Source organism: Dasypus novemcinctus, chromosome 23 (assembly GCF_030445035.2).
Source record: "Dasypus novemcinctus isolate mDasNov1 chromosome 23, mDasNov1.1.hap2, whole genome shotgun sequence".
Lineage (NCBI taxonomy): Eukaryota > Metazoa > Chordata > Mammalia > Cingulata > Dasypodidae > Dasypus > Dasypus novemcinctus.
In genome coordinates, this window is record NC_080695.1 from 10,362,967 (window position 1) to 10,376,865 (window position 13,899).

General features: G+C 40.9%; 1 protein-coding gene across 1 annotated transcript in view; it reads right to left on the bottom strand.

Annotated features, from left to right (window-relative positions):
• Nucleotides 1–8,844: 8,844 nt before the first annotated feature.
• LOC101443605 (cytochrome P450 3A12-like) overlaps nt 8,845–13,899 on the bottom strand; it is a 91,044-nt gene continuing 85,989 nt past the window's right edge. The window contains 3 exon segments of the mRNA XM_012523475.1: nt 8,845–8,940; nt 11,739–11,901; nt 12,801–13,027. Of these exon segments, the coding sequence (XP_012378929.1) occupies nt 8,845–8,940; nt 11,739–11,901; nt 12,801–13,027 (486 nt within the window).

Below are 13,899 nucleotides of genomic sequence, written 5' to 3' on the forward strand. Positions count from 1 at the left end.
TTCCTTAGTAACTGAGTCCATAGGACAATGGCCCAGCCTGAGGAGAAGCACCTGGTGTTTCCGGGGTCCAGGGAGCTGGGGTGGCTGGGCAAATAACTATGGCACTTGCAGGGCCAGCCCTGGACACCTTCATGTACCTCACAGATCCCAGAACCTCAAGGTCCTTGGCCAGTTCCTAAGAAATGGCAATTCTAGGTAAACAGAAAAAAAGATCAATTTTTAAAACTACGCCCCAGGGATATCAAAACCTATTGAGAGGACAGGCATACAAACATGAAGAAGAAAAAGGATTCCAGAAATAGACCCTCACATGTGTGGGTCAGTTCATACACTGCAAAGGCACCAGGTAAGGCAAAGGGAAAATGATGATGGAATAATTGAATATCCACATACAAAAAAACAGAAACAAAAACAAAATCCTCTTACTTCAGAACATATATAAAAATTAACTCAAAATAAATCACAGACATAAATGTAAGAGCTAAATACATGAAACACCTCAAAGAAAACAGTGGAGAAAATCTGACTTTTGGTTAGGCAGAAACTTCTTAGATAAAACACCAAAGGCACAATCATAAAAGAAAAATGATAAATTCATCAAAATTAAAAACCTTTGTTTTTCAAAATACACCATTGAAAAATGAAAGGGCAAGCCATAGACTGAGAGAAGATATCTGCAAATCACATATCTGATAAATAAGGAATTTCTACAACTCAATAATAAAATGACAAACCACCAATTGAAAGATTTGAGCAAAAGATTGAAAGGCTCATCTCAAAAAAAAGCTAATAAGCACATGAAAAGATGGTCAGTAATATTAATGATTAGGAAATAAATCATGAGATACCTTTAGATACTAGAAGGCAACCACCAAAAAGACTGACAATCGGCAAGGATGTGGAGATTCTAGAACTCTCAAACATTGTTGGAGGAAATGAAAACCTGGAAAAGTGTTTGGCAGAGTCTTTAAAAGTTTATCAAACCCTTATCATAAGAACAAGCAATTCTACTCCTCTGATTCTATCCACGAATATTATTTTAATGCCCAAATAAAGGCTTTTATGGTAATGCTCATGGCAGCTTTTTTCATACTAACCCCAAACTGGAAATGACCCAAATATCCTCTAGTGAAAGGATAAAAAAAAATGTGTTATATATACATACAAGGGCACATAAATATCCATGGCATGTGTTTTGTTTCCTGGCTTTTAAAACAAAGACCAGGCAATAGGTTGGCTGACAAAATGGGAATTTATTGGCCCTAAGCACAGGGGAAGTCCAAATCACAGTGCCAGGAGGACACTTTCTCCCAGGACACTGTGGCATTCTGGGGCTGGCTGCTGTAATCCATGGTCTTGGCGCGTGTCCCATGACTGTGCACATGGCGGCCTCTCCAGGCCACTCCCTTCTCTTCCATGCTCCCTTGACTTTCAACCTCTGGCTGTTCCCTAAGGTCTTCAGAAATAGGGTTAAGGCCCATTCTGATTCAACTGGGCCACACTTTATTTGAAGAATCATCATGGTCCTACTTACACCGGGTTCACACCCATGGGAATGGATTAAGTGTAAGAAGTCCTCCTGGGTGCAGGGCTCCAGGCCTCCACAACATATTACTCAAGAATGAAAGAGAACATGCTGCTGACACACTGGAAAGCATGATGAAAGGCAAGAGCATTATGTTAAGTGAAAGGTGTCGACAGAAACATCTACATAGTGTATAATTTCACTCATATGCAACTTCTAGAAAAGGCAAATCTTCAGAAATAGTAAACAAATCAGTGATCGCCAGGATTTGGGGTTTTAGTTTAGGAATGGGAATTGACTAAACAGGCACAAGGAAATTTGGGGGGTGATGGAAATATTCTAAAACTGGGAAGTGGTGATGTTTACAGAACTGTATAAGTTTACAAAAATCATCAAAATGTACACTTAGGGTGGGTGAAATTTTTATGATATCTAAATGATATTCCAATGAAATTATTTTAAAAAGTGGTCTGTAAATCACCCAAAACTCAACCCCAAGAATCCATTGTAAGCATACATGAGAAAAAACACAAAATGACCTATGCATTAGTGTATTAATTATAGCATTTTTTGCATAAGTAAAATACTGGAAATAATCCAAATATCCATGAGTAGGAGAGCAACTGAATTATTTATGGAACATCCATAAAATTGACTATTCTGCAGCTATAAAAATTACATAGGTTATATAATAAATTCTAAAAAACTATTTTAAATGAGAAAAATAAAGCTGCAGAGGTTTGTTTAATGAAGGGAGGTTTTACTAGAAGGGGTTATTATGTGTGTAAATACATGAGTATTTAACCTTTCATTAAAAACATTGAAGTGTATGTATATGAATATATGTGAATGTTAATGTGTGTGTATATAATTTTTGCCTAACAGGAAAGTCTATATCTGGTTCCCCCTTCAGTAGGGCTCTGCAGAGGACTAAGACCCTGCCAACCTCCATGGCAGCAGTGTTGGACACACACCCTGCATAACACTTAGAACTCCACGCAGTAGAACTCTCATCCATCTGGTAGCCCCAGTGGGATGGAAGAAAAATTTAGGGGAGGGAAGTAGCTCCGGGAGCCTCATAGGTCTTGTGCTGTGTTAAATGCTTAATACCTGACTCACCAAGGGGAAAACCCTGCTTTGTTTGCAATGTCAGCCAGTTTCTGTGGTGTAAATCATCAACAATTTCAACCTAACAACATAATGAAGCTGAAGTTGGGATGGAGAAGAGATGCACAAAATTGGCTTTCCAGAGTGGAACAAGCGAGGTCAAGTCCACAACCAACAATGAGGTTTCATTTCATATTTCTAAATGCCAAATCAAAAAGTGGGACAACACCATGTATTTATGAATATGCACTGAAATGTGATGAGATTGCAAATAAGGATATTGGTAAAGTGTGCTGAGAAGGTAAATTTTTCAACCACTTTGGAGAGCAATGGGGCATAATCTGCGAATGCACATGCTCTACGATCAAATACAGCTGCAGCTTTCCACCAGGAGATGGACAAATAATGCTTGTGGCAGCATTATGCGGAAGAGGGGAAGCAATAGGAAACAATGTACATCTCTATCAATAGGAAAATTTATAAATTATGGAATAGGCATTCAATAGAAAACTATGCTGCATTTAAAATTAACAAGCTTGATACATGTATCAAGATGGGCACAGCCTGGAAGACATAATGTTGAATTTAAAAATCAAGTTTTAAAATACATGACATCAAACTTATGTAAAAGTTGGAAATACATAAATGATGTTCTGTGATATCATTTAGAAATAGATATTCATTGAAATATGTGATGAAATCATTTTAAATGGAGTCAACAAATGCATAAAATTTGTGATAATTTGGCTCTGGGGAGAAGGAAAGGAGATTGAAACTCGGGAGGGATACAAAGGGTACTTCATCTTTATTTTAATACTCTACCTTCTATAAATAATAAAAATTTTTATCTGAAATTAAAATAATCCTTATTCTTTAATGCTTTCCTATATTCCAGAAACTCCCTCAAAACACTGAAGCTCAATCTTTTATGATAAGATTTGTTAGTTCTATGACTACTCACTGGAAAAATCCACAGGCCAAACCTGCTCTTGAAGATGTACCACAGAACATGTGGGCGACGTCATCTCCTGGGCACGAGACAGAGCAGGACTGCTTAGTGCCCCTACTCTCGGAAGCCTCCACTGACTCCATCCTCCGGGCTCCTGTAGTATTTCATAAATATTCCTGTGGTGACATTTCTCCCATTATGTGTAGAATAATTATGTCAGTCTATCTCTCCCTTTAAACCACGGGATCCTCTTGGGTAAGAATAACAATTTATTTGTGTCTATGTCCCATGCCTCATAGTGCCATAGCAACAGGGTGAACTTGAGATGAATAAGTGAAGGAAGGATCCATCTCACCCAGACACATTTTAAAACAGGGTCGAGAGTCCAAAGGCCATATCACTTTGTGAGGAAACAAATGAGTTAGTCATTGGGACCAGCTCTTTTGGCCAAACAAAAAGGGTCACAGGTCACAGATGATGTGAGCCACCTGCATGCTACCAGTAGAGGGAGGTTTGAGCATTGAGCAAATAGGGGTAAGGCCATGGGACTCTTGACACTTTGGAGCAGCTGGATTTAATTCCACTACCTGCTTCTGGCACTTCACAAAGGTTAATTCAAGAGAGATCAATTCACCGAGACTGTAAGACATTATGAGTAACATGAAGGCTGTCAGGAGGAAATTCCCAGGCACAGTGCTGCTCTAGGCCTTGTTCTTATTTCAGGCATATAGGCTCACAAGCATAGTCATTAGTATCAGGGGCTCACTGTTGGACCCTCATTCCTTCCCAGTCCTTGCCGCTGCACCTGGGGGACTGCCACTGCTCCCCTAGGGACCACGACAGAGCACCCCCAGCCAGTAACCCAGTACCCCCACAGCTGTTGCTTTTAATTGTTGCCACTATGAGTATATCCAAACATTACCATGCACCCTGGACATATGCCCTGTACAGCTCCCTGTCAGCCATATATCACCGGTCAATAGTACCCTATACCAGTATTCCTCCTCTGCCATTGTTGAACCACTCTGTGATCCAAAACTTCCTGAAAATTGAAGCCCAATATAATGTCAGGATCCCTTACTAGCAAAATGGCATATAGCATGGCAGATGGTGTTCACTGCCATGTCAGGTGGCCTTTCTTTGGAGCTGGTGTTTCTGCATGATGAAACTGGACTCAGATGGGATCTCTTTTCATAAGGCTTTCATGCTACTTTACTGGAATTGTAGTTGGTGTTGGGGTTTAAGATATATTTAGGGGATTTAAATCTCTGGACTGACAATATGATAGCCAGGCCCTGAGCCTCAACAGACTTCAGCTCCTACAATCTGATTTATTGGACTCATCTCACTCAGCTAAGATGGAGTTGAAGAAGGACAACCACCACACCAGGGAGCCTAGAGTGCCTACAACTGAAAGCGGGAGGATTGCATCCAGTATCCATGTGGAATCTGAGCCTCCTCTTGACACAGAGGTGCAACGGACACAACCAATCCAAGGTCCACAGAGAAAAGGTGGCATTGGAGTGGGAAAAGTGGACATGGTGGCTGATGGGTATGGGGAATGGCAGGAAGAGATGAGAGGTGGCGCCTTTGGGACTTGGAGATGCCCTGGATGGTGCTTCAGGGGCAATCACCGGACATTGTAAATCCTCCCAGGGCCCACTGGATGGAATGGGGGAGAGTATGGGCTATGATGTGGACCATTGACCATGAGGTGCAGAGATGCCCAGAGATGAGCTTACCAAATGCAATGGATGTGTCATGATAATGGGAGTGAGGGTTGCTGGGGGGGGAGTGGTGGGGTGGGGGTGGTGGGGTTGAATGGGACCTCATATTTTTTTTTAATGTAATATTTTTACAAAATCAATATTTAAAAAAAAGACATTATGAGTTGATCCTCTCTCCCACTTCTCTTTCAGTGGCAGTGATAAATAAACCTCCAAAAATAGGGAAAATGGCAAAATGGGTTTAAGGGAAAGGCCATTAATGTGCCATAGAATGGGAGCAGCAGTGGGGCAAAGGAAGGGGACATTGCAGGGGGATAGGGCAGGTGACAGGATACAAGTCTGGAAAAATAAAATAGTAAAGTGTTTTTACCAGAAAAGCTATTCCTTCACTTACAATATTGCATTATCATAGAGGGGGCACTGAGGAAGAACTAAAATGCCAAGAAGTATCTTCAGGTATCCACTGAACGAATCATTTAGCAAATGCTGAACTGTGGCAAATAGGCTTCCATCAATTGTGCAATTGCTGGACCACAATTTCAATAGCCAGTAATATCGGTGGCTTACCAGTGCCAGGAATTGTTCAGAGTGCCTTATACATGTTAACTCCTTCAATGCCAACAATACCCTATTAGGCAGATGCTATCAGCCTCCCTGCTTTACAGATGAGGAAACTGAGGCTCAAAGCTAGATCCAGCAGCTGTGCATGGTAGAGTGGGCTCATGAATCCAGGCAGTTTGGTTGCAGAGCCTGCCCCTCAACCACCACACCCTACTAGGCAGTGAGTTTACTCTCATCCCATCAGGATGGCTGCTGGGACCCTGGGGCAATTTGCAATTATTTATGAATCTCCAAAAGAGGGATTATGCTCATAAACTGGTCTGGTCCTCTGGGTGTGATACCTTTTGATTGTATCAAATCCAAAAATTTTAAGCTTATTGATTAAATCAATGTAGAGCCTTTGATTTGACTACGTCAGAAGGGTGTGACTCAGGTTAGGTCACCGCCCTCTTGGTGGGCTGACATAAATGGGCATTCACTCAAGAAGGCACACAGAAGAAGATACAAGAAGAAGAGAGAGAGAACTTTGTCCATTTTGATTCTGGATCTCTGGGGAGAGATGAGACATTCACCTCATAGTTTAGAGCTGACATTGTGAAGAGAACAGAGCAGCTAAGAAGCCCTGAGAAGCCCTGTGTCAGCCTACAGCTGAGGTTAGAAAGAACCTGGGCCCACGGAGCCTCAAAAGGAAGAGGAAGCCCTAGAAGCTCTAGAGACCTGGCAGAGATCTGCAGCCATCTTGCTTCAACACGATGTAACTGACTGGTGAGAGAGCAACCTTGGGTTGGACCCTTTAGAGCCATGTAACTGTAAGCTTTACCCCAAATAAATTCTCTTTATAAAAGCCAACAGAGTTCTGGTACTTTACATGAGCACCCCTTTGACTGACTTGTACAGAGCCTACTCCTTCCCATGTGCACACACACATCACTAGCACCAAGTCACTCCATGACCTGGCAAGTCCAGTTTTGCCCCAGACATCCTAGAGGGTTCTCTGCTGCAGCCATCCAAGAAGCTCTTTTCACTCCTCTGCCTCCGTATAAGTTAGCTACTGCTCTGTAACAAGTTACCCTAAAACTTAGTGACTTAAGGCAATAATTGTACTTTCTTACTTTCCGAGGGTAAGGAATTCAGAAGGGCCCACTGGGTAGTTCTGGGTCAGAGTCAGTCATGAAGCTCCAGTCCTGGTGTTGGCTGGGGTTGCAGCCATGAGATAGCTGGGCCAGGCCAGATAATCCACTCCAAAGGTGGCTTGCTCATACTCTGGCAAGATGGGACTAAGTGTGGGCTGGAGGCCTCAGGTCCAACTTAGAGGCTGGGTCAGGGAAGGAGGGATGAGTGATGTAGGAGGGACCAAATGAGAGAAGCCACAGAGTTTCTCATGACCAGCCTCTGGTGTCATATAGCATCGTTTCCACAACATTCTGAGGGTCTCAAGACTGGTCCTCCCCATGTTGGAAAGGACCAAGCAGAGCATAAAAACCAGGAGGGAGGACTGGGGGCCCCTTAAAGGCTGGCCACCTAAACCAGCAATCCCAATGTTGCCCTACTGATACAACAGGTGGGGGCACAAAGGATGGTGTCAAGAAGGCTTGGATGTAGTAGGGCTTCAGCAATGGCATGCCCTTGCCTTGCCTTCCTATGGAGACCACGGGCCTCAGGTCACCCCTGTTCAACAGCAGCCCTTTCTTGTCCAGCCAAGCCACACCCCACTGCTGTTTCCAGTGAGGCTCAGGAGCTTAAAGCTTAAAGCTCTGTTGGAGGTTGAAGATGGAACAGAAGAGGAATAAGAAATATTTTGTGAGCTGCCATAGACATCAGGGGAGAGAGGAGACAAAACACTATATCAAAACTAATAAAGAAATAGTAAGGGCCCTGTATTAGTCAGCCAAGGGGGTGCTGATACAAAATATCAGCAGCCTGTTGTGTTTTTTTAAGGATATTTATATGGGGTAGGAACTTACAGATACCAGGTCATAAAGCATACGTTACTACCCTCACCAAAGTTAACTTCCATGTGTTGGAGCAAAATGGCTGCCAATGTCTGCCAGGGTTCAGGCTTCCTGGGTTCCTCTCTTCCCAGGGATTTCTTCTCTTTCCTCTGTGTGCTCACTTCCCAGGGCTCCAGCTTAAGGCTTCAGCATCAAACTCCAACATCAAAACTCCAACATTCAAAACCCTCCAACTCTGTCCTTTGCTGAGCCAACACCCTACTGACAAGGCCGAATCAAAACCCTAATCATAATTTCATCACACCTAGGTACAGACCAGTTTACAAATATAAAGCAATATCTATTCTTGGAATTCTTAACTATATCAAACTGCTACAGGCCCTAATTGTGTTACAAAAAGTATGTATTCCAAAAAGGTAGAAATAAAGTAAGAAAATACATTCTAAGCAACGGGCAGTTATGGTGGATGAATTCTTTCCTGTCTTATCCATCAAACGAGACTTCTGAAAAAGGTCCCCCACAATGATTATGATAACAAAGACAATTGCTCATTGATTCTAATGGAGACAGTTTAAAGGATCCCTCTTTGCTGTGCACTAAGGCAGCAGATAATGCTTTTGTAGAGATGAGTTTGTTAACGAGGCCAGAAGAGTACTTGAAATAGAGACTATGAAAAATAATACATGTGACTTAAATGTCTCTACTACTGTCACCACAGAACATCTGATGGTTGTTTGAAGATGTTCATAATTGCTGAGAAATTTATTCTCTGGTAGGCACTCAAGAGGAGTTTAGGAAAGCAACTGGGGTGGGTTAGGACTGCAGTGGCTGAGAAGCACCATGCCCTCCTTCACATTAATAAGACACTGCTCTACAGAGACATTGGGGAGCAAAATGAGGGCAAAGAATCCTGAGTCATTCACCAGAATTCATTTCTAAGTTTTATTCACAAAGTAGATTGAGATGTCTGGTTCTCTAGGATGCAGCTTTCTTGATGGACGAAGCAGAAGTTCTTAGTGAAAGTCAGGCTCCACTTATGTTCCCTGCTCTTGACTCAACCCTTAGAATAATAGATTTTGCAGGTATAAGAAGTCCTTTATTGTTAAATTTTAATGGTATCTGCAACAATTAAACACAGACTGAAAACCAGGAAATGAAGCATCAACTAGAACAGAAGCTAAGAAGATACGATGTCTCAAGGACAGTACAGCAGTACAAACAAAAACTACTGCTGCTCTTAGAGAGCTTTGGTTCTTTACAATTATTCTAATAAGTTGGGTCAAGATTACAAAGGGAAGCATCCAGTCATCCATTCACTAACCATTGTGTACAAGTCAAGCAAAAATCATGTTGCTTTGATATTTTTTTCAAATTAAACTTTAAATTAAATTTTAAAAAATTAAACTAGATTCTTAGGCATGATGGAAACTGTTTTTGGAAATCCATATAAAGTATATTGTATGCATGCTGAAATGTAGCAGGTAATCAAGAGCAGGTAATATACATTTTAATTGTATGGCCAGTCACTGACTTCCAATTAGTGACTACTGCCATTGACCCTATCCATTCAGATTAAAGATAGGAAGAGGCTTGCAGGAAGCATTATGCCTTTGTTGCCTAACATCTCCTCCTCTCAACCCCCAAGTGAAAGGCAAATGGTGGCTTTATGATGATGTTCAGAATTTAACCAGGAGTCTGAGCCCCATTCATGCCCACTCACTCTTTCAGTGTTGGTGGAGCTACCAACTGTGTAAAATTCTAATCCCAGTAGAAAATCAGGAAACCTGTGGTGGATGGTGAGCAGAGCTGGCCTCTGAAGGACGGGGAGCTGCCAGGCTACATATTGCTTCCATTAGGTAAGCCAGACCTCTGCTTTTTCTCTGGGTTGTGTCCCCATTATATGCACAATAAAAGGTATAACCTCAAATAAGATGGAAACCAGCTTTATCTCCTCTTCCCCTCCCCTACAGAGAACATGTTCAAGAGGATATGTTGATGCATGAAATGCACTAGTCCTAGAAGTAAGCCTTAATGGCCTTGCTTGTTGTGAAGCAGTGACAACATTTCTTTATGTTCCTCAGAAGAGAGATTCTAAACCCATCTATAAATGTAAGAGCTCACTGTTATGATTTTAATTTCAAATGGCATGTATATATTTTCCCTGAAGGCTGACACACATGCATATGCACATACACATGTGTATACACAAATGCCATTCAAAATTAAAATATTTAAAATTTTTTCCAATACTCCAAGACACGTTGCAAATCATTCCTTATGCATTTACTGAATGCCTACATTGGACAAAGTTCCGTATAAAGCACTGTTGGGAGTCTATTGGTGGAATAAATTGAAGTGCTAGAGTGGAGGGAGGGAAAGGCATTCTTTTTTGGGGGGTGGGGGAAGGTACTAGGGACCTTGTACATATAAAGGAAGGACTCACCCGCTAATCTACATCTGCTCCACAATAAGAGTTGTTTTTATATTTGTTTGTTTGTTTTTAGTAGGTACCAGGGATCAAAACCAGGACCTCTTTAAGGGAAGCAGGGAAGAAGTCACTCAACCATTTGAGCTACATCCACTCCCTAAAAGACACTCTCATGGACAAAGAAAACAGGGAACCAAACTAGGTGGTTATGGCCAAGTAGTATTTGAGAGTTGTGAGTAATAACTGCCTGCAGTGACCAGTAAAAGAGCAGAGTAGTTGATGACACCTGGAGTAGATAGGTAAGGCTTCATAGAAGAGATGGGGATTGAACTTGTCCTTAATGAATGAGTGTGTAATGGGAATCCAGTTTGCCTATATGGCCAAGGTGTCCATGGATTATAAGAGAGTCCTTCACACCTGGCAGAAAAATTTTCAATCAGCATTTTCCAACTTTGGCCACTTGTGTGCCTTAATTGGGGAGTTGTTGTTTTTTTAACTCATTCTTGCATTTATTAGATTTTATTAAATGCATTTGCAGAAATATATCAGAAACTGGTCCTACAAAAATAAATATACAACAAATATTCAAATATACAAGTAACAAATATATACTTGTAACATAAATACACATTATTTATATTCTCAAAAATTGAAATCTCCACATGTTTTGTCCACGATTCTAAATATGTCTGAACAATAGGAAAAACAATAAAAAACAAGCATAGCACACACACACATTTGTATTTTTGCTTTTAAAATGTGATTCATTACAAATCTATGAACATATTAAGTTTGGGGCATGTTCTAAGTCCAAGGTTAGGTTTCCTATGACCTACTAAATTTTGTAAGTAAATTGAGTTTCATTCTGTTTTGTTCTCTCATAAAATACATACAGGGTGGTATAGGTGAAGATCCTTTTTATAGAAAGACTTTCTGAAGTTAAAAATTATATTAAATAAAAAATCACTTTATTTTAAATTCCTTGGGGGAGCTTTTAAAGCCACATTCTGTGCTAATTATTTTAGAATTTTTGAAATGAGCCACATATTGGGATATTTTTTATGCTCCTTGGTGATTCTAATGTCTCCCATATTTAAGAAATAGTGTCATAAGAGAGATTCTGTAAGTGCTGGGGGAGAAGAATATCATACAGAAGTCATGACTAGGTTGTCACTGTGTTACATGATCATGCACAAAACTTCTGAAAACAGAATTTAAAACTAGACTCAAGTTCAAATGGACTGTAAGGAATCCCATCACATTAATTAGCATTGTCTATAAAGCCAACATTATTTGTAAAACCTCAGAATTAGAACTCCAGAACTGAAGAGTTCTTATAGCTCATAGATTACCTAAAATGGAATCTTTAGTCAGTAGAATAACTTTCTAAGGATGAATGACCACTTTCTTTTGGAGGGGGCATTGACCCCTCAGTTAAAAAGATAGTTCCCAATAGAATAATACCAATGCAGAAAGCTTATTGTCTCACCTGTGTTTCTTTGCAAGGTTTGAAGGAGAAATGTTGCAGGAGACTGGTGATGGCCAATTTGATGTTTATGAGAGCAAACCACCTGCCAATGCAGTTTTGGGGACCACCTCCAAAGGGCAGGTATGTATAGGGATCTATGCTCTCCTTGTTCTCCTTACTGAACCTGGATTTGCAATGGTAGATGAAAAAAAGTTAATGAACATGACAAGCACAAGAGCCACATGTTTAGGCATTTCACATAGACCCTCACTCATTAGCCTACAAGATTTTGCATTTGTTTTTAGAAAAAAATCCCAGAATTTTGGAGAACATACTAGAATACTTACAGGATAATGTGATACTCTTCAAAATAGTATGAGTTTGGGCAGAGCAGTGGTGACACGTGGATTGGGACAGCAGCCATGAGCTGATGGCTGTTGGGTTGGTGATGGGGATGTGGAGATGCAACAGTAGAATTCTGTAGACTAACGATTATCTCAAGAATTCTTAGCAGGTGGTTTTTAACATTTGGATTTCTCATAGCCTGGTCATATTCACAACACATGGTAAGCACTTAATATCTGAATGAATCTAGGAGAAGTAGAGAGTGGTCTTTGATTATATGTTAATGAAGGTGCAAGTGCTGGAGCTCCTGAACTTGTAGAAACAGAGAACTCCTCTGGTCCAGAAAACAGAGAACTCAGTCGTCTTTGAGTTTCTCTTTCAACAAATACTAAGAGTAGACTCCATTTAAAGCTATGGCAACAAGGCCTGGATTCTGTATTAGGAAGCTTAGAGACAGTGGCTAAGAAAATCTAGGTAAATCCTGACTTGCCAGCCAGTGCCCTTGAGAGTTTATTCTAAATTTTTCTTTCCAACACACTAAATCTGAAAACATCAAGCTCTTCCAGAGTTAAAACTGTGCCCAAATCCTGACCTTGTCTCATGTATTAAGAAAATACATATAATAAAAGATATCCAAGCAAGTGATCATCAGGATGAGTTTGTCACTCATCCTGAGATGTCACAATGTGCTCAACCAGCCTGGATCAGGAAGAGTTTCCTTCACCAAGTCCCAACTACCTTTCAGGATGGAACTTCTCAGGCTCTGGCCAGATTTTAGGATCCCAGTGGAGAACAAATATTGGTACCAACACCACTGTTCCTTTGGGAATGAGCATCCCATTGATTTCCACATCTTTCTTACAGGTCCTATTAAGTCTGCCAGTGATTGGATAAATTCTGAGAGTCTCATTCACCACCATGTCAAGATACTCCATTTGGACCAGGGCATCATATGTTGCTCGTGCCTGTGAAGCAAGAGACAGGGTTGGGTAAGTTGAGATTCATTATTGACTTTCAATTCTGTACAGTGCTATGAAGTGTTAGGAGCCCCAAAGAACAACGTACTCTGGGAATGGGGAGGAACAATTACAGAGCATTTTTACACCTATCATGTCCTTTGTCCTGCTCAATGAGCCTTTCAGATGTGAGGAGCAGTTATGTATATGGGAGACACTGGGGAACATGACATAAACAGACCCTGGAGTCTTAGATAATCATGAAAGGATGCTTTCTCACATACACAAAGGTTACTGATAGATGACAGTCTTTGGACTCTTGTAAGACAGGCCAAGGCATGTGTCAAGGAAGAGAATGAGTTGAAGAGCCTGCTCCCCATTGTACTAAGGCTCTTTGGATTAGAAATTCTGCTTGCTAACTCTTCTGATAAATGTGAAGAATTTGGAGAAAAACTCATTATATAGAAATTCTTTGAATAATTTAGGGGAAAACCTAGCTCCTTTCCATGCCAAATATGATTTTAAAAATGTTATTTTTGGATGTTCCCATGGCAACAATTTCAGCTCTATGAAAAGTGATGAAGATGATGGGACTGTGTGCATGCTACTGCTCACCAAACGCAAGCCCCACTCAACTGTCTGGGTTTAGCTCCAGGGTCTGACTGTGAGCTCTGAAGGGATCCTTTTGTTTTCACCTCCCTGCCAAGCCAGACCTTCTGCCCCAGGACAAGATCTCCTCACCTAGAGAATTTCAGCACAGGCAGAACACTGAGTACAGTGCTGGCCATGTGTGTCTTTGTCACTTTGTTTTATATATAAATCATTATATATATTTTAACTTTTTACTTTGAAATGATTTCAAACTTCCAGGACGATTGCAA